General features: G+C 39.6%; 1 protein-coding gene across 2 annotated transcripts in view; it reads left to right on the plus strand.

Moving 5' to 3' along the window:
• col27a1b (collagen, type XXVII, alpha 1b) overlaps positions 1–21,725 on the plus strand; it is a 66,775-nt gene that overhangs the window by 11,481 nt on the left and 33,569 nt on the right. For both annotated transcript variants that reach the window (XM_080893618.1, XM_080893619.1), the window contains 9 exons: positions 1,812–1,865; positions 6,900–6,953; positions 9,121–9,174; positions 9,280–9,333; positions 14,380–14,424; positions 17,206–17,259; positions 18,644–18,688; positions 19,501–19,554; positions 20,159–20,203. In XM_080893618.1, the coding sequence (XP_080749744.1) occupies positions 1,812–1,865; positions 6,900–6,953; positions 9,121–9,174; positions 9,280–9,333; positions 14,380–14,424; positions 17,206–17,259; positions 18,644–18,688; positions 19,501–19,554; positions 20,159–20,203 (459 nt within the window). The remainder of the gene's footprint in view (positions 1–1,811; positions 1,866–6,899; positions 6,954–9,120; positions 9,175–9,279; positions 9,334–14,379; positions 14,425–17,205; positions 17,260–18,643; positions 18,689–19,500; positions 19,555–20,158; positions 20,204–21,725) is intronic.

Below are 21,725 nucleotides of genomic sequence, written 5' to 3' on the forward strand. Positions count from 1 at the left end.
ATGTGTGCGGAAACAGGACCCAAAAGCAGATGATGACGAGGAATAGTAATGATTAACAGAAAAGTGAACCTTTATTGCGATGACGGCAGGAAATGAACCAAGAGACCAAAGCAAACAGGCAAAACACTAAGAAACAAAACACTGAGCTGGCAAAACACTAAGAAACAAAACACTAAAGGTACTAAGACCAAAAACTATAACTATGACCGAGGTGGAAAATAAACAGGCTAAGACTATGACTATGACTGTAACTCTGGTGAGAATAAACAGACGAACTGACAATGGCATGAAGAAAACAAAAGGCTTAAATACAGACATGAGGTGATCAGGGGAAGTGGCGACACATGGGGGAAAACAGCTGACAGACATAAACCTAATGACAGGACCAGGAGAGGAAAGCTAAATACAATGAACAAAGAACACATGACATTGTCAGAATAAAACAGGAAATGACAACACAACTTAACAGACCTAATACGTGATGAAATAAATAGAAAACCCCAAAACATAGAAAACCCAGGAACAATAACTGCCTAAACTAAAGGCAAATAGGAAATAACACAAACTAATAACATATCAAAAAATACAAAGAAAACTCAGAGTGCTGGGTCGGAGACCCAGCCTGTGACACTGACACCACTTTTAAGATACATACACTAATGGTGACAAATGTTACATGATGTAATTTTGTTCTCAGAAGGTCAAATTGGTGGTGACTGTTTGGCCCTTCTGTGCTGCCATGTTTTAGGATTTTTTGCTTCTTTGCGGTGATATTATACTTGAAGCACTGCTTACTGTCATATTTGCTGCTTACCTTTCTACACCAATCAGCTTTTTGACAGATTGAATTAATGTGATACTTTATCAAATTCCCCCCTTTCTGCAAACTGCAGTTTGACTGGTTGGTGGAGGCGTACAACTAAAATTTTAGTCATGTTTCAATCTAATGACTTCTCTGAAAACATGAGCTCCAGTACTGCCTTGGCACTGACCCTAGCAGCGACTACAGCTGAGTCTACTTATCATGTGTGGACAGCCTGATGGTTGCAATCTAAAGAATCTAAAAGTTGTTGAAAGACATTTGGATTTCCAGAGTGTACGGAGGCTGAAATAGTATAATTATAGCTTGTGGTCTTGGCTGAGACAGACCAAAGTGCTCCATACATCTGACATTATTACAGTAGCCCAATTTCAGCAGGACTGCCTCGGGCTGTTTTAGGTCTGTTTTTTCTTTTCCACTTTAAACTGCTTGAACAATGGGAAAATAAGTAACAATCCTAACATTTCAAGCAAACTCAGGTTCCTCAGATTGACCCCTCATTAAGTTTGACCTTTCAGGACTTTGCTAATCCATGTATGAAATTGTTTCAAAGCTAGCTGATGCTTATAATTAATGTGATCGGCTGTGACTGGAACCAGCGCCGACCTCCCAACCAGTGCAATGACTCAGAGTTACAGTGTATGCACTTTAGTGGTTTTGGGCTGAAATAACATTGGCTGCTGAGGGAGAGTGCGACATTAGTTTCTAACAAGATATCCTCATGCCTGCCAGCGTCTCAGTGCCCGAGTGCTTTGCAACTTATAGCTAACTTCACCAAGGGACAAAAAAACTCAACATGTTTTTACTAATTGACTCTTGAGCTTGAGTGGCTTTTAAAGGTTTTTCTTTACTTTGAAAACTCCAAACTTGCTGTCTTTTATTATTCAAGAGTATTCAAGACTCTCTTAAAATAACACAAAAAAGGCAGCAGCTTCTATTTCCTCCTCTGTATTTCACTCGGACACTGACAACTTCTATATTTTGCTTTTAGGGTCTTCCAGGACTTCCAGGGTTGCCAGGAAAGCCGGGCAAGAGGGGCCCACGGGTGAGCATTTCCCAGTCAATCCAACCAGTGACAAGTTTAACCACAAATACCCACAATTCTTCTTTCTTCCCCTTCTGGGCTCTTCTACAGTTCCTTTCATGCTCAAATCTCTATAATGCTCTAATGATAGGGTGATAACACCACTAGCTGTTCACCGATGTGCATGACCTTTTGAGTGTTTTGATCAAGCGCTCAGTGGATCACAGAAGATTTTTCAGTCACTTGTTAGTTCACTTTGGCTCTGGGTTTGATCTAGCTGACCTTATGTTTTCAAGGTCCGTTTGCAAAGCTTTAGAGCAAGCAAACACAACCTACACATATGTGGGTTAAAATATAATGGATCACATTATGTAGATATTTAATAGACGCTGAGAAAAATGAAGGTTGCAGCACATTAACAGTACTTAAATTAGGCATGGGTCCTAAGTTAATGTCAGTGAATAGTTCTATTGTATTCCAATGAGTATAAGTCTTCTGGTGCCATGTCTTTAATTTCTAGACTCAGTGTAGCTCGAGAACTGATGGAATCAAATAGAGAAGGTGGAGATGTTATTTTAAGCTCATGTTTTCAGAAGAAATTTAAGAAGTGAAAGAACACCGGGGCATAATTTGTCCTAAGGGAAGGTTTATTGTTATAATTTCTCTCAAAGACATTGTCATTGATGGGTGTTTGTGTAGTTTCTGACCTGTGAACTACTTCTTCACCACCCATGGATAGAATGAAAGAGGAAACATTTTCAGTGGTGTGATACTGGTCTTTTTGTTGACCTGCCACTAAAGTGTACCTGCAGAGCACTTGTGCATCTAAAGACTTTGCATATCAGCTACCTACTGGAGCCTATGAGACTGCACCCTGCAGTTGGGCCTCAGGGGTGGGTTGTGGAACCCAATCTCTTTAAACAAGGAAGAAAGAGGGCTTTGTCCCCATCTTATTAAAGGCATTTAAGACCCTGTCTGGAGCTCAGTAGCTCTCTCCAGTTGTACTCCATACCCTCTATAGAGCTCATTCATCATCAAGCTCTCGAGACCCAACTATAGGCCACGCTGACTCAGATTGCGAGGGTGCAGTTCAGGTTTTTCAACGTTTCCATGAACCGTCCTGGTTTACACGATTAGAGAGGGAATACCAAACGGCTACACGCATGACCTGCAGAAAGCTAACAAGTGGACTCTGATCTAGTAAATCCGTTATAAACATTTGGATTAAAACTGACGTTTGCTGTATTTTTTATTTGGTGTTCATTTCCATGTAATTCAAAACGTAGTTGCTTTTTTTGGCCCCATTTTGTGCCCATTTGTCAAAAAAGTTTAAACTTAAAACAACAATGTTTAGTAGAAAAACGAATGACTCAGTGTGGAAACAAGGCCAAGTGTGACTGGGAAGCCTAGTGACTTTGTTTTGGTTGAATTCAAACTCACCAGAGCAGAATCCAATTTAAACGAATGAGTCTCTACACTGTGTACGGCTAAATTTACAGAATTATCATACAGTTGCCACAGTTAGTCCATTTTTCAAGAATTTTCTGTCTGAAACATTTTCATCACTAATTCAAGAGTTATATCTTTCATGCAAGAGATATTTGGAAAAGGCAGGATGTAAGCAACTGCAGATTCAGTTGGCTGTATAAGATGCTGGTCACCTATGGGAAATTAAAAGGCATGGGGAAATAGAGAATGTGTAAAAGTATTTTCTCAAGTTAAAAGAGCAATCCAATCTTTTGCAGATCAAATTTCACCTTCTTTCTGGTCAGATATAAACCAAATGTTCCAGGGAGACACAATATTAAAGAAGCTGCTCTGCTATTGCAGAAAATATGTGAACAGTGTAGCATTTCCGGGAAAGTGTAGTTCTTTTTCCCATCATAAACTTTACAACGTTTGGAATATCCCTGCACTATTAAGGCTTTACCTCTCTGACATCGAGGTGCCATGTCTGACCGAGCAGACAGTCTCACCGCTGCTACCACCTTAAAGCACCTCTTGACACGTGAAAACATCCATGTTCCTTGACACAGCCGTAAACCTGGCAGGGTGCCGAAGATCACCTGGCACTGAATGTGAGGCTTGAGAGAAGATCAAAGAGGGCTTTGTGCAAACAAACTGACCTGCCAGCGTATAATCAGTATGCAATGCTGGGTTATTGTGAAACTGAGAATATTTGCACAATTGCCTGAAGAATGCTTGATACATTCTGACACAAATTGCAGGGTCAGCAATGGAACTGATTAATTCAATTCAATTCAATTTTATTTATATAGCGCCAAATCACAACAAAATCGACTATGATTATGCAGGGTACATGCTCCGTATGTAGCCATGACTAAGAGCTAGATTACATTTGCTATTTTTCACACATTCAAGTTAAGAGACACTGACATTCTGAACAGTTAAGATAAGATAAGATAGAACTTTATTAATCCCTCGGGTGGGTTCCTCTGGGAAATTCGACTTCCAAAAAGCACAGCAACGACCGAAGTTACAGTTACAGAATTGTTATATATATATATATATATATATATATATATATATATACACACACACACACACACACACACACACACACACACACACACACACACACATATATAAATACAGAGACAAATATAAATAAAATATACAAAGGGGATAAATAGAATAAATAGGAATAAAAAATAAAAATACAAGTGAATTGCACATTTCAAGTATTGAGTCTATTGCACCGTTGACTATTTACAAAAGTATTGCACAAGGTATTGCACAGTGAGGTGAAGAGGCACTACAGCTTAGTTGTTCCCCCCTCCTTTGTCCTCCTGTTTCCCCTCCCTCTCCCCTCCAGAGAGGAGTTAAACAGTTTGATGGCGTGTGGGACAAAGGAGTTTTTAAGTCTGTTAGTTCTTGTCTTGGGGAGAAGCAACCTGTCACTGAACAGACTCTTCTGATTGTTTATGGCCGTGTGCAGAGGATGCCCAGCATTGTTCATAATGTCCATCAGTTTCTTTAATGTCCTTTTCTCTGCCACTGTCACCAGAGTGTCCAGCTTCATGCCGACCACAGAGCCAGCCTTCCTGATCAGTTTCTCCAGCCTGGATGAGTCCCTCTTTGCTGTGCTGCTCCCCCAGCACACCACAGCATAGAAAAGTACTCCAGCAACCACCGACTGGTAAAACATCCTCAGGAGCTTCCTGCAGATGTTAAAAGACCTCAGCCTCCTGAGGAAGTACAGTCGGCTTTGGGCTTTTTTATACAGGTGCTCTGTGTTGCACCTGTTTGTTGATCACCAATGAAATGATCCTGAACATCAACAGAAACACTGACCATATGCCAGTGTCACATCAAGAGAATTCAGTCCTAACCACAGACATGTCAAGAAAATGCCAGCTCCACACAGACAGGCTCAGTCGGTCACCATTGTTTTCAATGTGAAACAAGAACCCTGTTTGATGATTGCAAATTAAGTTGTTGGGGCCAGATTAGTCATTGCACAACACCAGCTGTACTGATGACCGTGCCACTGATCTTGGGGAAACAATTAGTGCTCAGTTAGGACCCGAGCTCATAACTCAATAAAATTAATAAGCTAAGATCTTTTAATGTACATTATATTGCATAAGCATCATATAAAAGCTAGTAATTCCGTCCCTGTGCTCCAGAGAAGGCGTTAGCAGGTCTGTTCTGGGTTAATGGCCTATAAAACTGCAGCACTCCACGCGCCACTCCTGTAAAAACCTTGCCCCACATCATAAACCTGGTCACAGTGCTGGCACATAGGTACCCTTCATCTGCAGACCTCAGGTGTGTTTGTGTGCTTCTATATCTTATTAGTATTCATTATCTTGCGGTTATGTGCTGGTGGTCTCTAAATGACCACTTGTCAGGGCTCATTTTAATAATTAATAATGTGAAGGCACTTTGACAAATGTATGCATTCTACTTATTATTCTTTTCCCTGCTGGGATATCACCCAAACAGCTTGTCATCATTATTAGGCCTCCTTACCTTATGTACTGTGAGAATGTAATTTGTAATACACTATCCTGACCTCTCTTTTTCTCAGTTTCTCTTTCGTCCTTGCTTCCTATCTGAAGCTAATGACTTCCATACGTTTTCATATTGAGCTGAAAGGCAGAATGGTCTGACTAGAAGAGGAGAAGGAAATCTGTAGATGAGCTTCTGTTAAGTGTCTCCATATGTCCAGCAGCAAGCGTCTGCTTGGGGAGAGGTCTGGCCAGTTTGAGGGGAACTGTCCAGGCTGTGGACTCTCCACAGTGTGATAATACAGCACGATAAATAACAGAGACAGAAACTGGCTGGATCACCCAACCGTACACTTACACCTTTTGGCCCCTGTCTATTTTACTCAGAGTAATTCAATCCCTCACTTTCACCTCCAGCTTGGGGGGGAATGTGTCTCTTCACAACTCATGGAAACTCTTTGCAACTCAAAGAACTGGTTGAAGTTACAGTAGCTTCCCGTTCAGGGCCTTTTCAACATGTTTCATTGCTTTCAACTTTGCTGGAGAAGATTTTCCAATGCTCAGCATTTCATCCCCACCGCACAAGGTGTGGTGCAGATGAACTGAAGACTCTTCACTTGAAAGCCTCAGGAAGTCGTGGCTTTAATTTTCCAAACATTCTCTTTTTGCAGACTGCTTGAATTTTTAATAAGTTCAACTTGAAAAATAAAACTTGTATCCTCGTTCTTTTTTCCTTTACCATCCCCTGCTTTGTAGGAGATGGCGCATTTGATAAAATATTTGGCAGAGATAGGTCTTAATACTCCTACAGTTTGTGGCACAAAGTTACCATGCAATATGATGTGGGACTGCAGAAAACAGCGGAAAAGTGTAAAGGTGAGGAAAATCACAATCATATCTGGACAAGCAGGCACAGGGCACCCATACTCAAGCAGAGAGGACCTCATGTCTCACAACACATTGAAATTGTGAACTGCACATCTGTGAATAGCACACATGTAGGACTTCTTTCTTTTGCTGCTTCTTTAATGACTACATTTCCTCTGTGTCATCTTGCATCACACGAATCTCTGATTTTTAGGGTCCTCCTGGCCCCCATGGAAATCCGGGTCGTCCTGGACTGCCTGGAATGAAGGTACATCTACATTTTAAATAGTAGTGACTGCCATGACTTATGCTAGAAGATTATTCATGTTAGTCTATCTAATAAAACAACATTAAAAGAGTAAGACTTTTTTATTTAATTCCTCTGCTCTGGGTGTCATGATTCCATCCACCACATTGAACATTGGCACTGTTGTTTCATTTTTATACAAGCTACACTTTTGGCACCAACAATTACATTGTTAATAGCTAATAAACAATACTGGAATGAAATAGAAGGTTTTACAAAAAAATGATATTTACAACTATTGAAGTGTACCGTGCTATATTAGTCGGATGAGAAACTTGAGTGTTTTTGAGTATTTGGTGTGACCATCAGTTGGCCTTGCTAGCGCTGAATAAAGTATAATTATCCTTCGGCAAAACTGTAACGAGAACCCCTCAGGGATACAAGTACTTGCAGTCAGGCAGGATAGTATAATATAACTGAAATGAAATGAATGGCAAAACTTTTTATGTGGCATAAAACATTTCCTTCATTCTCCATATTCTAACTGAGGACATTTCTTTCTTTTTTTTCCTAGTCATCCAATGCTTGTTTGGGATTTTACTTAGTTTGCATGTCGGAGGTCAGATCCTTTTGGCTCCTTCTACCACTTTGAAAAGCCATTTGTTTCCCTTCAAAAGAGAACAGCAGTTTTAAGTTTCTCTGTCTCAATCATTTGCATGTACTTGACACCAGCCTGCTCTTCAGCTGATTTCAATTGTCAGGCTGCTATCATAAAAGGATCTCCTTGTTTAACTTTGTTGGAATAAAACGGAAATTGCCCATACTTCACGTCCGTACCTAATCCATTTGAATGCATCCAATTACAGCGTTTTCCAAAACTCATATCTTGGTTTGGCCTGCTATAACTGTGAGAAAAAAAAGTCCTATTATATTTTTGTTAGGTCTTATTTAGTAAATATGCGTTATCTGGAACAGAAAACCTGAGCTGGTTCATTTTGACTCATTTGCACTTAACCGTCAAACTGCAGACTGTCTGATTTGGCCCCGTTCGCTGCACTTAGAAAAACCGAGCCAGTCAAATGAAAGCACGCTATGCTGTTTTTTTGTTTGTTTGTATATTTAGATGTAATTATGATAAATTGAATCAAAAATATTTTCACTTACTCGCTACTGTAAGTACCTGACCATTAGGCTTAAAAAATGAAAAGGAAGGAATAGAAAATGGATAAATCAGCAGAAGGTAAAAGTGCTTATTAAGGTCTTGAGCTTGCAGAAGTTATTAACTAATTCCACATCTTTTTCCAACCCTTAAACCCTTCAGATAATCTAGTTCAAGGAGAGTGAAAAGACAGTGTTTGTATATGCGTGGTGCTCCCTGCACTATAAAGAAATCAGTCTGGAGAAACTGCAAGAGGTTATTCAGTGCCAAGTGGTAACTGACACAAACATGCAAGTTTAAATGGGCCGATATGCTGTGAAGGGGGGAATTATCCAGTACAAAAATGAAAAGTGTTCTTTTAAAACTATGCATGACTTTCCATCTATGCTCATATGCTAATGTGCTGTTGCTATTTGCTATAAGAAGTTTACTTTCTTTGAAAACAGGCTTTGGTTGCAAGCTGCAATGTGCATCATAAAAGAGGATGATTTATTTCCACACTTTCCACACTTGGAGTCAAATGTAATGTGTTACAGCATTTTCAATCACCTCGTTGATTATAGCTGTACCGTTTGGGTGCTTTATCACATCACCTGATTACCACTATGATAACCACTAACACAGGAAATGCTATACTGTGCTTCCACTTGGACATGGTTGCACAAATTACATGGCAGTTCTTTCACTATTAAAATTGAACACTGAATGCTGACCCAGGCCGCACTGACAGGATTCCCACTGCCCGAAAAGGGAGAAGAATGTACACAGTCACTCCCCATTGCTTCTCCCTAGCTTGATGTAAACTGAGTCACAGGAGGGCATAAATGGACTGCACAGTTGCGTAAATACAACCACCAATAATTTAATGAACTTGTTACTCTTTGATTATATAAACCAAAAAATAAAATTCAAAGTTCTCTGCACCTTGTGAGGATCAGTGTTGAAATTTGTGCAATAAAAAGCTCTGGCAGACTAGAACATGTTGTACTCGTCATGAAAAATTAATGCTTTCTCTTTTTTATGTTCTAGGGACAAAAAGGAGATCCTGGACTGTCCCCTGGTCAATCCCCAAAAGGACAAAAAGTATACACATTATCACATTTCCTTCCTTAAATCTGTTGGATTATCCGCAGACATAGGCATGTAAATATGTCGATAAACTGAATGTGTCCTCATTTGCCATTTTAGGGAGAACCTGGTGTCACGGGCCCCCCTGGGCTGCCTGGCCAAGACGGACGAAAGGTAAAACGGCTGCTTTGGCTCACAAACTGAAACTGTGTATGTATTTGTTTGTAAATCTGCCAGGAAGTAATTAATTGCCATCACAGTTTGCTGATTCTCTTCCATGAAAGTTCAAATTCTTGGTTTCTGTCCATTCTTTCTCCTTTCTGACATTGTTTTCACACATAAATCAGACACATCAAGAATGAAGGACTGACTCAGTCCTGTATAACGAGGATCCGTAAATCAAATGAACGCTCTTTAGCTCTCTTGCCTTTGAAGGTGGAATCTGTCGGTCTGTGTGGGGTTTTCAGCCAAACATGAATGTTTGAGTTCTTGTTTGGAAAACAGCCTAACATAATGCAGAAGTCAAGGAGCACACCTGTGTTCTAGCTCCCCACTGGTTTGGAAAATGAAATATTTGAATACCAGGCCTGTTACATCATCTGTGTCGCAGGCCTAAAATATAATGAAGGCATCTGAGGGGAAAATAAAGATTGCCGGGTGAAAAGTTTTACATGGTTTCCTCAGTTGTTATGTCATTCACTCTGGAGAGCAGTACTTCTAAAAAAGTAGGACAACTTATGAATGTGGGTTAGCGCTGTGATCTGGTCTTGTTCGCAATCAGCATTATTTAACGTTCTTTGGATACCACTGCGCTGGGTTATCCTGACAGAGAGTGACGGTTAGCAGAGTGTTTTCTCAGTGGCCTTGTTCATTTTATCTTTGGCCTTTTCCCAAGCCCCTCACAGTAATTGCACATCTCAAGTGGTCTGGCACTTGTCTGGATTTCTTACTATGCACAGTGTACAAATAAAATGGTAAATCTGATCGTACTTGTGCATAGAATTTGTTTTACAATAATAGTTTTACATAACTGCAGCACTGTAGGAATGAAGCCTGTCTACGCGACTTCTAGCTAAGTCTTTTCATTGAGTTTCTTAATATTAAGAAAAACGTAGAATGTCACTAGCCTCGCTCTTTAATGATTAAAGAGCCTGAAATCTTTGGAAATGTGTCAATGAGAAATGTTGATTAGGTTTGGAGGTTGTCCTTGCCAGGGTTTCACCTAATTCTTCATTCCTAACAACAGCAGCTAATGTTAGAAAAATGTTTACTTGCCTTCTCCAGCTATGGCTCATTCCAGTAACCAGCAGACCTCACAGACACTTCTTCCCTCTAATTTCCAAAGCTTCCTCCAGATTCAGTAAGAATAAATCTCAGAAACACTGTAGGATCCACAGACTGAAATCCAGATGTATTATATTCATATGGAATTTTTCAATGAGGCGACCTGCACTGCCTACTTAGCAGCAGTGAATCTAAATAAAGAATTGAATTAATATGGTGTTGAAATAGTTTGAAGTGTTTACAGGTTACACACAGCTTTCAGTCTGGATAAAATGAGACAGAAGAAAGGAAACTTGGCAGAGAGCGTTAGAGATGAGTTACCCGATGGGCTGCTGCAGCAGTAAACAAAGTCATAAAAGCTTATGGAAGAAAATCCACAGACAAAGCTTCTTTTAAATTGCACTTGACAGTATGTGATCACACTGCTCCTCTTGTGGGCAGCTCTCAAATTTATACTCTGGTGAAGATAGAAAGAAGTAAAAGCTACATCGGTACAGTAAAAGGTCAGAGAAAGGTCAGGAATCGGATGCCTGAAGAATGCTAATTAAAAATGGCTGTTACACAATCTGAGAAACCCCTTATAAGCAACTTTTGTTCTCATTGAGACGCATGCACATACACACAGCCGTGTTCTCACTTGGGACCCAATAATATGAGTGCAATAATGCTTTGGCGGGAGCGCCAGCAGTTTGTTATGCAATCAGACAGGGCTGACTGTGAAAAACCATCTGGTGTGCTCAGTTTCCCTCAATTCAGTTTAGTAGTGGGGAAGGCTCCAACTGGAAAAAAAAAGGAAGGCCTCTCCTCGTCTTCTGAGTCATGGAACATGGAGTCATGGGAAAAGCTGATATTCTTTCAGCTGAGTTATGGTAATTGTGGATCTTTGGTAGGCTGAAAGCAGCATCCTTGCGGAGGTTAAATAGCTGTAACAGATCCTCTGTTCTTGTTCTGGTTATAAGGTCAGGTGAGATTCCGGTAACACAAGTTCACGTTAAACTTAAAAGGCCCGTGTCTGTGCAAGAAACTGCTGACAGCCCTAAAAAGTATTAAAATGCAGTTTGTATCCAGCTAATAAAAACAAAGCAATCAGCTTGGCTCCCCTGAAAGCCACGAGACACCTCATTGCTTGCAGCTGTTCTTGACTTAGACTTTTTTTTTGATTGTACTAAGTAAGGCAAAACTCCCTATAGTGCACTTTTGTATTACAATTACGCTGAAATTCCATCACCTGCCTCTGATGAACCTCGAGGGTTGTTCCTTTGTCTGTCTAACCAGCCTGCAAAGCTATGACCTGTCACCGCTTCATGGACGGTTTTCGCTGAGTTTTCTTCTCAGTCCCTTGGCTTTCTGCCAGAAACAGCCTTTCTCGCTGTGGGAAATGTGTAAAGATGTAATGGGAAGGTTGCCTGGGAGTCAATCAGTGGTTTGCGCTGTAAAATAAGAAGAGACTCATGCATGTGTGTGTCAAACCAAAACTCTGCAAAGAGTACTACCGGTTCTGAACCTGTGTTCCATTTACACAGCCAGCTCTGATGATGGCACACTGCAACAACACTCAAACTTTTTATTAGGTGTGCACTCCTCCACATTTTTTACTTCCTGCTCTGCAGCTCCGTATAAAAATATTCTCTTACCTTTATTTGCTGATTTGTCCAAGAAAGAAGCCCAAGGCTTGCCAGGTGGGATTAGGTTTTTGTTATAATAAAATTAAAAATCTATGGAAAGAACAATGTATTTTTTGTCTGCCAAGTACAATCTGTTACTTATTCTTCACGCAGCGGAGACGGTGCTGCTGCTTCGCTTCGCCTGTTGGCTGTAGGGTTGATCTGGTGTGAGTTACACTAATTAAAACTGTTTGCTCTTCATGAACAAGAAGAACTAATGAAGATAATGATACCTTGCCATCTTTTTTTCTCGCACAATGGATTCTGCCATTTTGTGTCACACAATGGATTTACAGAGCCGTGAAAGTGGTCCAATTTTTGTTTAGCCCACATACGACACGCATGCACAGATTTCTTTTCCCTATTTTTACTGTACTCGGCTGTATTGGCTGTGCTGGAAAGCCCAGACACATTCTTTTGTTCTTTTGTGGCTGCATTGCTTTGGCTCCAGCAGGAGACTCATCTACCCTCGAAAATCCTATCAATTATTTCCATCTCTCAGCACTGTGTGGCTTGTCTGCAGATAAATAGACAAATAATCAGGAGTTTCACAAAACGTGAATATAACAGTGTCTGAGAGAATTACTGTGGCCGATCGGCTGACATCTGGCTTTGATCTGTGCAGAAAATATGAATCTCAGAAAGACAGTTGTCCTTGAAAGCGTGCTTATTTCTTTGTGAGGACCTTTTGAACTAAGACACAATCACAGAGTGTTGGTAAAAGTCAGCTCATGAATGTTCATGAACCAAACTTCAATGAATGCATTACTTTGTCTGCTTGTTTAAAGGATGAGTTCTTACGCCACGATGACATAATAAACTTTAGTTTTGTTTAATTGGTTTGTGGGATAGCTCACATTTCTAAGATGTTGCACAAGGCTTTTCTTTTTTTTTTTCTTTTTTTATCAGTTCAAGATGTCAACCTGCCAGCCAGATTTTACTTATCGGCTCTGTGGCTGTCAGTGTCAATCTTTCTCAGACTTTCAACCCAGACTCATGCTGTCCATTAATACTTACTATCTTTGGACAGCCAATCATTACGGGAAAAAAAAACAGCCAACCAAACAAATAATTAAAAAAAAACACACACTTTACTTTAAATTCTAATGAAGACTCTTTCTCCAAAAACACAGAAGACAGCAGAAAACAGAATGTCAGCTCAAAAAAGTCAAATTACAACTTTAAAATGTGCCCAGCTGCATTATTTTTTTATCGAGTGGCATTTTCCTTCACCGAGCCAGCATGAACTAAGTAAAGAAACCTTTAAAGTTGACCCTTTACATCGATACTACCATATACCTCAGAGGATGTTTGTGTAAGGAGAATTTTGATGTCCCTTTTTACACTCTGGTGTTTGGTTCGGGAGTGCTTTGCATTGATCTCTTGATGTCGACTTTATTTACTGTACACACAGTTACTAATTTTTTCAGCCTCTGTCTGACTGTGGTTTATTTGTGCTGCTGCTGTCAGGCCAAAACAGCTTGTGGCTAATGACTTTACACTTCAGATAATCAACTTTTTCTCCCCCCCAGAGATGACTTCATGTCTTTATTTATTGCCGCAGATCTTGACTGTGAAAAGATTAATACATTTTGTAGCCAGCTGGCAAGCTCATTTGAGATCACAGGGCATGAAGGTGACCATTAATTACCCTTTTGGGTTTTACGCATTACTGCCTAATTGGTTTATTGGCTTAATTAATGCAAGATGATACTGAATTGTTTTGTCAGGGTGCGGCGGTGGCAATGATTAGACTAACCCAAAGCCAAGTAGCTGTGCCACAACAATAAATAAAATGTCATTGTTCTTGTGTAGAAATGGTAAAGAAATGCCTTATTCAGGGTTCACCAGGCAGTAAGTGGTTTATTAGTTTCACATTTATTACGTTTGCTTGTGCTGTGGAGCCTTTTAAGCTAAGCCTTCCAGGTTTTTATGAAGTCATTTTATTGAACTTTTTTATAGGAAAACAAAGTCAAATTTTCTCTAAGGCAGCTGGAAACTACTAGCATAATTTAAACCCCTGCAATCTTAACTGAGGCACTCTTGAACGCAAGGTGATAAAAAGAAAAGAAAAAATTAATTGAATTTGACGAGTGACCATTTAACTTTTTTCCCTTCCAAGATAAACCGTCTTTTTGCTCCAAGGCACTTAACACTGAACTTCCTTGTGGAATTGTGACTGGAATATTATATGGCACAATCATTTTACTTAGTATTAATTATTAGTATTAATTTTTAACTTGTTGCTTTTTTTGTGTTTTTTTGTCAACAGGGACAAAAAGGATATCCTGGTCCTGCTGGTCTCCCGGGTGAACCTGTGAGTATTTTTTACAGGAGCATGGTAACAGTTTAATGTCATGTACTGAGAAAAGGTTTGGTTTTCTTAGCCGTCACACAGTGTTTACATGGAGGAGCCCGTTTGATCCTTCAGAATGAAACAGGCGCCTCGTTTGATCATAGCGTCAATATCCAAATAAAGGAGATTGTGTCTGTTATTGTGATGTGAAAAAAGAAAGATTTTGTGAAAAACTAAATACAAACCATGACCCAGTAGCCTGTAGAAGCACCTTTAGCTGCAATATTTTGAAGCAATGATCTTCTATATCACTTAATCAGTCACTTATTTTCTTGTGGAGGAATTTTGGCCAAGCTTGGCTGTCAGATAGCTGTCTCAGTTTTGACTCATGAATGTTTTGGTATACAGAGGAGTTCATAGTTGACTTAAACACTGCAAAGCGCCCAGGTCCTGTGGCTGTAAAACAGAACCAAACCATTACTCCTCCTCCACTATGTTTGACAGCTGGGGTGAGGCATTTGTGCTTTTACTGTGTTTGATTTTCACCATATATGACGCTCTGCATTGACACATCTCCACTTTGGTTTCATCTGCCTAAAAGTCTTTGTTCTAGACGTCTTGATTTAGATTTGACATTGCATTTTTGTGATCATTTATATCACTTTTATAAAAAATATGCTTTTATTAAAATATATAATTTTCTAGTAGGAATGTACTGTACTTATTTTTTTATAGAGGCCCATAGAGCCTGTTAAAGGGAGACACAGAGGCTTAACCTATTAACTTAGTACTGGTTTAAATTCAAAGTCCATTTTTTCAAATATTGATTTTAGTTAAACTGATATATAAATATTTTTCAGAGCCTAGTCCGTTTACTTTTATACTTGTGACATTTATCATAGCATTTCTATAATATATTTTTTGTCATGTACAATATAAAAAATGTTTCTGTCTGATGGCTGCAGCGTGTGTTAGCTGTTTGTCACAGTATGTTTACTTACCAAGTAAAAGAGCCAAGAGTCTACAGAGACAGTTCCCATAACGCTTAAGCATTTCTTTCCATTTATAGTAACAAAACAGGAGAAAGGGAGAGTGACAGAGGAAAAATACTAGTAAAAGAGGCACACCTGGGTTCATTAAAAAAAAAAAAAATAGCAGTGATTATGTCTTTACACATGGTGACTAGAGATGTTAGATATTAGTCATTTGGGAATCTTGGCGGGAAAATAGTGGGAGTTTTTTGGCAGAGGTGCAAGTAGGCTAAATAGTTTGAAGACTCTAGATCATTCCCCTCCCTAGTCCTTTCCCATCTTCATGAATCTAAAACCTGTGAAATATCTCTTAGAAGATTGCATCGTGTCACAATAAAGGAGAAAAAGGTTTAAAGTTCATTTTTTTTCGAGCACTTTTTTCAGATAATGTAAACTGTGTCAAACGTTAAGCTGATAGTGAAATGGTTAACTATATATTTTTCTTAAAACACTTATAAATGATATGTTTTCATAAATGCAACACGTGAATGTGTTTACATGCATATTTTTATTAGCTAGAAACTGCTTATTGACTTATTACTTCCACCTGGAGGTTAACTAAGTGTGGACAATGGGAAGAGTGAGGATTGTAAGAACGAAATATTTTTTTATGTATTGCCCTCTGGAGTTAAGAATGTGTGTAACATCACTTCTATGGCTGTGTACATGTGCTGTGTGTGTGTGTGTGTGTGTGCTGGTGCAATATTTGTAAATAAATTGTAATTAAATATGCCATTTGATAAAGCTTAGTAATTCTGGAAAAATGTCTTGCTCTTCCTTAGCTCAACACTTATTATTTTATCTTAACCCTCTGTTGTGCAATATTTCTTACTTACCAATGGTGTCTGCTTTATTTTGCACCTGCACAGTCTAATGCAAACCAATTAACGGTTAAGCTTTAAAGGGCACCTTTTGAATCTCTGTAATGCACTTTTTGCAGTTTCTGCCATCGAGGAGTTAATTATAGCTTTAGCTCTGATGTTCTGGTTAGTGGTGGCATTTTACTGGACTGCAGTATATTCTAGAGTGTGTGTAATATTAAGGGGGGCTGCAACAATGACTGCTGTTTCTCTGATTATGGTTTTTAATGACATTATCCTTCTAGTCTGTCTTAACATGTTAATCCAGTTTTCCCAAGAATCTGAAAATGCAGAAACCTCAGTTTTAAATGAATATAGTGTATGAAGGGCCTGTAATTTGCATTCCTTCATTAAGTAATTTAGTAATTTTCTTTTCCCATATTTACAGAATTAAATGTTACTCTCTGATTGATGCATTTCATTTGGTCTCACCACAATGAAGGAATGACGCATGCATTATACAGTGTGTCGATAAGGATAAACATACCAATGCAGAGCTGTGCTCACAGTAGTCTTAACAGCATGCAAGCTTGACCACATTATAAAAGCACTTACTGTTGGATTAATTGAGTGGTTAGAGTGGCAATGTCTGTAGTGGCGCCTCTTTCCTTAGGCAACTCGACTAAACAATAGGACTCTATTGAAAAGCTTGGAGGTTTTGAATTCCTCTATAGGACCAACTGACTGTTGTTTATTACGGCATAAATATGTCTGCTTACAGTTTTAATTACTCTGTTTCCTAAGTTTCTAGGACGGCAATCAGCGAGGCTGCAGCAGAAATCATTTGTGCACAAAAGAGGCCCTTATTCTAGGAATATTTCCTTTCCTCATCCTCTTTTCCTTCCTTTTCCTGCTTTTTAGTCTCTCGCATTCTTCTAGCACGTATTTCTCTACTGTCTCTGTCTCCACAGGGTGAGCGGGGAGATGATGGAAGCCCTGGGGCAAAAGGCTATCCTGGCAGGCAGGTGCAGTAAATCTAGAGTTGTGGCACTGGTTGAGCAGGGATACACACACACACACACACACACACACACACACACACACACACACACACACACACACACACACACACACACACACACACACACACGTGTGGAAATAAAACAATAAATGGAGGCCGGCACATTTTTTCTATTGTGACTTCAACTTTTTGAAAAATTAGGGCTGATTTGGGACTTTTGAACAAATCAGATTCCATCTTGTAATTTTTACTTGCTGTCAGAATGATGAACATACTGAGAACTACAGTGGAGCATTGAATTCTTATGTTTTCTTAAGCAAGGAAATAATTACATGTAATAATCCTGGATGGTAGCAAAACTATAAAAAATCTCTGAAACCGGCGCCTCAACAAAAAAACCTAATTTGATAACTCAGAATGAAAAGTGTGTAGCTGCTGATTGAAAAGAAAAATTACCTGTGGTGGAATTTCAGCGATGGATGCCCCTGGTCTTGTGAGAAAATAAAATGTCAAAAGGGTTTCTATCGTAAGCGATACCCTGAAGAAAGAAAAGGTAATAAAAGTGTGACTAATGCCACATGTCCCCAGGTACACGCACACACACACACACACACACACACACACACACACACACACACACACACACACACACACACACACACACACACACACACACACACACACACACACACACACACAATAAAAGCTTCTTCTGTCCTTTAAAACTCTGAGCATTATCCCTTGCTTCACTTCTAGGAGTAGTCTAACTGAAGAAGTCAAAGCTGGGAAGTATTAGAGTTTCTCCACATTAGAAATCTATTTTATCTCAGCTTTAAACTCCAAAAACAACTGGTTGGCTATTCCCTCATTTACAACCCTTGAATGTTTAAGATAACTTAGTGTTCAGGCACAGGTCTCTGTGTTTGCCTCTGTGCTTTACTGCACTGACTATGCCAAAACTCTGATCCCCTATATGAACTTAGAGATGTGTGGTGGATTAGGTTTTAGCACCCCCTACCATCTGTAGGCTGGGAATCAGGAGGGCTATATGTTTATGTCAAGACTTTACAATTTGCTGTTGGGAGCTCTCCTGAGCAGAAAGTTGATCTTTATAGTTGCAGAGTCATGTTCTGTGCTGGTGCATTAGACGACAGTGTTTCTGGGAAACAGATGTGAATGCTGCTGAAGCATTAATGTTGCAAATGTCAGGGTTTATGCTAAACAGAATTTTAAAGAGGATACAAAATTTAATATCCAAAAGGTGGATGCTAATTGTTAAGTAGACTAGTCAGCCGATTTAAATATATAAATTTACTTGTATGGCATCTCAGATGAATGCAGCTGTTTGTAACTACTGAAATATGTTTTTTTTTATCTATTACAATTAGGGCTTTCCTGGGCCTGCAGGAAAAATGGGGATAAAAGGGGTGAGGGTAAGTAGATGTTGCAGTTCTTCTTGGTGGTGGTGTTGGGATGTGTGTTTTTGTAAGACTCTCTATGGTACTTTGCAAGTCTTTTGCCATTTCTTAATGTTTCCTGTTTTTGTCATGCTCCCTCATGTAGCAGCTACTGATGGCCACAGGGGAGAGCAGCATGTTTCTTCTCTGTTGGACCTTCGCTTTCCTTAAATGAGCTGTGAAAATCATGCTAATTTAATTACCTAACCAGTGTGGTTGTATAAAACACCCAGTGTCATAAACACCGCTCATCTTTCCCCATTAACGCGACGATAATGGTAACAGATGGTTTTCTTCATATAGTTAAAGTATGTTAGAGTCAATACAGTTTTTAGTAATGCTAGCCAGAGATCATAAAACTTTATAGCTGTGCTGCATAATGCATCCAGATGTAAGCTTCTCATTTCATGTCATTGTTATTTCTACTTTTCCACTGAGCAGGTTTGGCACGAAGATCTCCAGAGATCCCTGATGTGAGGGTATGTGCCCTTGGACTACATCGTGGAAGCCAGCACCATGCAGTCCATGGGCATATACACTTGCTTCAAGGTTTGGCTCTTCGAGACCACTCAACTGTAACATAAACCTTGCAGAGCACTGTTGCAGATGGACCCATCACAGCTGAAGGCTTTATAAAGATTTTTAGACACGTGTTAGTGTTATTGACAGTCCTACACAATGCCCAGCATCTTTGCTCAGTCTCATTATGTCCCCTTATCCACCTTTTGCTTTTCCATCTATCTTCGCCTTATCTGTTCCTTTACTCCATCTTTTATTTATCTCTCCAGGGTCACATTGGCATCCCTGGGCTTTTTGGCTTTCCTGGTCCTGATGGCGAGAGAGTGAGTATTAGTGGCTTTGAGAGAGAATACCCACTGGGCTGCATTATGTCCCAAAAATTATGAAATGGAAATGAGACCCAGATTAGATTTACTTGAATAAAACAAGGGCATTAGATCAAAACACTAAGACCACACTAGGCAAACCTATCCATTACTCTTGAGTAAAAACAATGAATGCACAATTTTGTATCCAATAAGTTGAGCTTCAAATGTCTTATCTGATGAAATAACCTCACCTCATGATACATTTTATAGCTCTTCTGTTTATCAGAAGTTCAGATTTCAACTTTCTCCTGAACACTTCTGAGGATCATGATGTAATAATATAGCAAACTACAGATCAGCTGTTAAATGGACCCTTTGAGATTGTTTTGTCATCTGCTGATACCAAGCTGAAGGATGGAATTTGAATATTTTATCCCCTACCCCCCCACAGTTGGTAAAGTTTCAAGAAATGGTGTTCTCTGCTTTCAGTCAATAATTTTGTTCTTGTGAGGAGCATCAAAACTACACACCGCCCAATAGATTGAGTCTTATTGCTGAATGTTGTCCAGGTTTTGAAATGATGTACTCTTCTTCTTATCCATTTCTTTCCTGTTCGTAGGGAATTCCTGGTGTTCATGGGAAGAAGGGCAAGATGGGTAGGCCGGTAAAGTTTTCTCTCAACATACTTCTCAGTTATTAATGTAGCCTTATGGCAATGACAGTGTTTGTGATCTATGGGACCTTACTGCAGTGCAGAGCTACTATAAAGCCCATTAAATGACCATTACTCTGACAGAGACTTCAGTTCAGTGTGAAACCCCTCCTGGCCTTACTCGTAAATACATATATGAGGCACAAAAAGCTCAGCCTACTACAGTCTAAGAGGAAGCATAGATTCCTTTAGTACATATCAGAAGATTATAATCATATTCCCACTAAGCTTATTGCTAGTTTAATGTTAAAAAATGCTATCTGTCTATAAATCTCATGATCAGTGCAATTAATTTTCTCTGACTGAAGTTGATTTGGAAACTTTATGTGTTAAACAGTGTGCTTATTACTGTTCTTGTGTTGCGTTAGACTGATAGGCTAATATAATGTGTCAGTTGTGGGTTTGGCCCTCTGGAAGCTCTACCCACAGACGAGAGAGGTCTATTGTCATTGGCGCCTGGAAGCAAATTTCCCGTCCTTCCAAGCTTACATGGAAAATACTAATACTGCACATAACCACTTGTATGAATCACATATTTTTCCCAGGCTTAGTCCGGTTGAACACAATTTTTCAGTCTTATTATGCTGCAATGGTCAGTGATACATGCCAAGGCCTAAGAGTAAGCCCTTCATTGCCAAGTCATGAGCAAGCCATTTCTCTTCCTCTGTGGTGAAAAGTGAGATCAGTTTGTGTAAGAAGTTGGGTTTTTTTTGTTTTCCATCCTGACTCAGCAGCAGTGCAAGAGAACCAGACAAGCAAAAGAGCTGGCACATTCTATCAAATGGGAATATGTGTGATGAAAATTGTCTTTTTGAATTCAGATTTTGAATGACATCAAACTGCTCCCATTTTCTTGTGTCACCCATACAGATAGAATGACTGGCTAGAATTTGAACATAGCTTTGAGAAGAGACTTTCATTGGACAGATCCTATAATTAAATCCTCACTGAGATTTACTGTCGGCACGAGAAAAAAAGAGTTGCATGTGTTTCTGATCAAAACTGAGAGAGTTATTGACAGTTTGGGAGCAGCAAATTTTTCCGTGTTTCTTGTTTTTGCACCAATTACTGTTTATTTCTTGATCCACTTTTGCCTAATTTTCTAAAAAAGGAATGATTGTTTGCCACACAAGCAGCCCCTATCTTTGCCATCTGTTTAAGACTCAAGCCCTTTTTGATCTTTCCCTCTGTAGACACGATAAAAGAGACCTCACCGCAGTTCTGCCATTTATCATTCCCCTAACCCTAACACTTACCTTCTATAGGCAAGTACTGAGGTGTAATGTGCAGTGGGTTGCATGTTGACCTTGGCATACTGACAAGCACACGATGAGCGTGTGGCCTCTTGGCTGCATCACTCCTCTTGTTCTGCCTCTATAATGGAATTACGAGCGCCAAGCAAAAAAAAGAGCACAGTCAGCAATTCCTGGGCCAAGCAGCTTTATTCAGCCATTTAGGCGCGTCCTGGGGGTTT

The sequence above is a fragment of the Rhamphochromis sp. 'chilingali' genome (genome assembly GCF_963969265.1).
Source record: "Rhamphochromis sp. 'chilingali' genome assembly, chromosome: 10".
In the NCBI taxonomy this organism is placed as follows: Eukaryota; Metazoa; Chordata; class Actinopteri; order Cichliformes; family Cichlidae; genus Rhamphochromis; species Rhamphochromis sp. 'chilingali'.